General features: G+C 32.1%; 1 protein-coding gene across 1 annotated transcript in view; it reads right to left on the bottom strand.

Moving 5' to 3' along the window:
* Positions 1 to 3: 3 nt before the first annotated feature.
* Positions 4 to 1,897, bottom strand: part of CHEK1 (checkpoint kinase 1) — a gene marked incomplete at both ends in the record, with an annotated part of 2,167 nt that continues 273 nt past the window's right edge. Inside the window, 4 exons of the mRNA XM_010165825.2 lie at positions 4 to 53; positions 229 to 298; positions 650 to 714; positions 1,690 to 1,728. Of these exons, the coding sequence (XP_010164127.2) occupies positions 4 to 53; positions 229 to 298; positions 650 to 714; positions 1,690 to 1,728 (224 nt within the window). The remainder of the gene's footprint in view (positions 54 to 228; positions 299 to 649; positions 715 to 1,689; positions 1,729 to 1,897) is intronic.

Genomic DNA, 1,897 nt, shown 5'->3' with positions numbered 1-1,897 from the left:
GCCGTTGTGCTTGAAGACGGTGGCCAAACCGAAATCGGAGATTTTCAAGTTGTCTGGGTGCAAATTTCAAATTTCCACATTTTAAAATGAAAAATTTAAAAGTCAAAATGTGAAAATTCCAAAGTAAAATTGAAAATTCAATTTTCAGATTTTAAAATAAAAATTTAAATTTAATTTAAATTAAAAATTCCAATTAAAGATGAACAATTAGAAACACAATGAGATCACCTCGCTCATCCAGCAGCAGGTTCTCCGGCTTCAGGTCGCGGTGGGTGATGCCGATGCCGTGCAGATAGACCTGGGATGGACGGGGACACGGCCATGGCGTCACCATCGCCCCGTGTCACCGCAGTGTCACCATCACCCAGCGCCCAGTGTCACCATCACCCCGTGTCACCATCACCCAGCATCACCATCGCCTAGCGTCACCATCACCAAGTGTCACCCCGTGTCACCATCACCCAGCGTCATCATCGCCCAGCATCACCATCACCCAGTGTCCAGTGTCACCATCACCCCGTGTCACTGTCACCCAGCTTGTCCAGTGTCACCATCACCCAGCGTCACCATCACCCCTTGTCACCGCGATGTCACCATCGCCCCGTGTCACCATCGCCCCGTGTCACCGCGCCGTGGCCCTGGCACTCACCACGCCCGCGATCAGCTGCTGGAAGAAGCGCTGCGCCTCCGGCTCCGGCATCCCGATGTCCGGCTCTGCACCGGGGAGAAGGGCAAGAGCCGTTCACAACCACCACTTACAGCTGCAATTCCAATTTCTGCTTTGGCATTTGAAACTCACATTTTCACTTTTTAACTTGAAATTTGTAGATTTTAATTTGAATTTTAAATTCAATTTTTAATTTGAATTTTTTCTTTTCAATTTGAAGGCTCAGTTTTTAATTGGGATTTTCAGTTTTAACTTTTAACTTGAGTTTGGCTATTTAATCTTTAATTTGTATTTTTAGTTTGAATTTTTACTCTTCAATTTTAATTTTTAACTTGAAAATTGTTTCCTTAATTTTTAATTTTAATTTTACTTTTAATTTGAAAGCTTCTAATTTTAACATTTAATTTTTAATTGCAGTTTTAATTTTGAATTTAGATTTTTAATTTTACTTTTTATGTTTTAATTTCAATTTTAGACTTGAAACTTGATTTTCATTTTTTTAACTTGAACTTTCGTCTTAAACTTTTACATTTTGAATGTCATTTTTTAACTTGAACTTTGAAATTTTATTTTTATATTTTAAGTCTGAACTTCATTTTGTAACTTGAACTTCAATCTTCAATTTCATTTTTTATTTCTCATTTCAATTTTTAAATTGAACTTTGAAATTTTATTTTGCTATTTAAGTTTGAACTTCATTTTTAAACTTGAACTTTAATTTTAAACTTTACATTTTAACTTTGAGTTTCATTGTTTAACTTGATCTTTAATCTTAAACTTTACTTTTACATTTTAACTTTGGGTTTCATTGTTTAACTTGAACTTTAAATTTTATTTTTAATTTTAATTTTTAATTTCAAGTTTTAACTTGAACTTTGAAATTTTACTTTTATATTTGAAGTTTGAATTTCATTTTTTAACTTGAACTTTAATCTTAAACTTTACTTGTACATTTTAAGTTTGGGTTTCATTGTTTAACTTGAACTTTAAATTTTATTTTTAATTTCAAGTTGAAATTTTACTTTTACATTTTAACTTTGGGTTTAATTTTTCAACTTGAACTTTAATTTGAATTTTTAAAAGTTTATTTCTTAATTTAAAATTTTAATTTGAAATTTTATTTTTCCATTTCAATTTTGATTTTCAATTTTGAATTCTGAATTTGAATTTTCCATTTTAATTTCAATTTTGAATTTCAATTTTGAATTTCAGTTTCAATTGTGATTGTTC

The sequence above is a fragment of the Antrostomus carolinensis genome, unplaced genomic scaffold, assembly GCF_000700745.2.
Source record: "Antrostomus carolinensis isolate BGI_N321 unplaced genomic scaffold, ASM70074v2 scaffold7844, whole genome shotgun sequence".
Lineage (NCBI taxonomy): Eukaryota > Metazoa > Chordata > Aves > Caprimulgiformes > Caprimulgidae > Antrostomus > Antrostomus carolinensis.
Note: the sequence above shows the minus strand (reverse complement) of the source record. Positions and strands in the feature narration are given on the sequence as shown.